This window comes from Oxyura jamaicensis, unplaced genomic scaffold (assembly GCF_011077185.1).
Source record: "Oxyura jamaicensis isolate SHBP4307 breed ruddy duck unplaced genomic scaffold, BPBGC_Ojam_1.0 oxyUn_random_OJ68629, whole genome shotgun sequence".
Taxonomy (NCBI): Eukaryota; Metazoa; Chordata; class Aves; order Anseriformes; family Anatidae; genus Oxyura; species Oxyura jamaicensis.
The window spans coordinates 1-1,093 of NW_023308997.1; the positions used below are offsets into that span (position 1 = coordinate 1).

The 1,093-nt window shown below is 69.0% G+C and overlaps 1 protein-coding gene across 1 annotated transcript in view; it reads right to left on the minus strand.

The window, feature by feature from the left end:
• Positions 1–6: 6 nt before the first annotated feature.
• LOC118159195 (histone lysine demethylase PHF8-like) overlaps positions 7–1,093 on the minus strand; it is a gene marked incomplete at its 3' end in the record, with an annotated part of 1,686 nt that continues 599 nt past the window's right edge. Inside the window, exons 2-3 of the mRNA XM_035313807.1 lie at positions 642–727; positions 7–91 (exon numbers count right to left, since the gene is read on the minus strand). Of these exons, the coding sequence (XP_035169698.1) occupies positions 7–91; positions 642–727 (171 nt within the window). The remainder of the gene's footprint in view (positions 92–641; positions 728–1,093) is intronic.

Genomic DNA, 1,093 nt, shown 5'->3' on the forward strand with positions numbered 1-1,093 from the left:
TCCCGCACGAACTGGGCGCTGCCGGTGCGCACGGGGCGGCCCGCGTCTGCGTCCCCCGGCGCCGGTTTCGGGGGGGCCCGGCGACGCTTCACTATAGGGGGGGGGAGGATGTATGTACTGGTCCGGGGCACGTATAGACCCGTGCCGGGCACGTACGGACCCATACGGACCCATGTAGGAAGCGTGGTCCCACAAGGCCCAGCCCCGGCCCCGTATGGACCACACCAACCTGCCCCGGTCCCATAGGGCCCAGCCCCGGTCCCATAGGGCCCTATATGGACCAGGAGAACCTCCTGGTCCCATATGACCCCCACAATGCTTGCGGGGGAGGGGGAACAACCCTATAAACCCCAGGACCAGCCCTATATGGCCCAACCCCAGCCCCGAACGGCCCAACCCCAGCCCCATACGGCCCTATATAGGGGAACCACCCCTATACGACCCCCTCCCGGCCCCCCACGACCCCATTCCCATAAAATCCTCACCCCCTACGAGACCACGGGGCCTGCCCCCCAGTCCCCTCCAGCCCCGTAGAGCCCCCCCGGAGGACAACCGGCCCCCGTACGGCCCCGCACGCCGGGGGTCCCCTATAGCCCCTATAGGCCCCCCCCCGGCCCCGCACGCCCCGTAGCGGCACTCACTGACGGAGGGCCCCCGCAGGACGGCGCACTGGGGGCAGTGGTAGAGGTCGATCTCGGCCGCCGCCTCCTCCTCCACCCCCACGCAGCTGCGGGGACGGTGTCACCAGTGTCTCCCAGTACAGACCAGTACAGACCAGTACGGCCCCCCCCCCGCGCGCGGGGGCGCGCGGGCGCGGGGGAGCTCAAAGTCCTCCAAGCCCCCCAGCCCTCCCAATTACCCCAGTGCCCCTCCCCATCTCCCAGTCCATCCCAATCCCTCCCAGTCCCTCCCAGTCCCCTGCTCCCCCATCCCTCCCAGTACCCTCCAGTCCCTTCCCAGTAGCTTAAGTGCCCCTCAGTTGCCCTCCCAGAATATCCCAGATCCCTCCCAGTGGCTTCCACTCCCCCCAGTCCCTTCCCAGTTGGTCCCAGACCCTTCCCAGTGGCTCCCAGTCCCCCTCAATTCCCCTCCC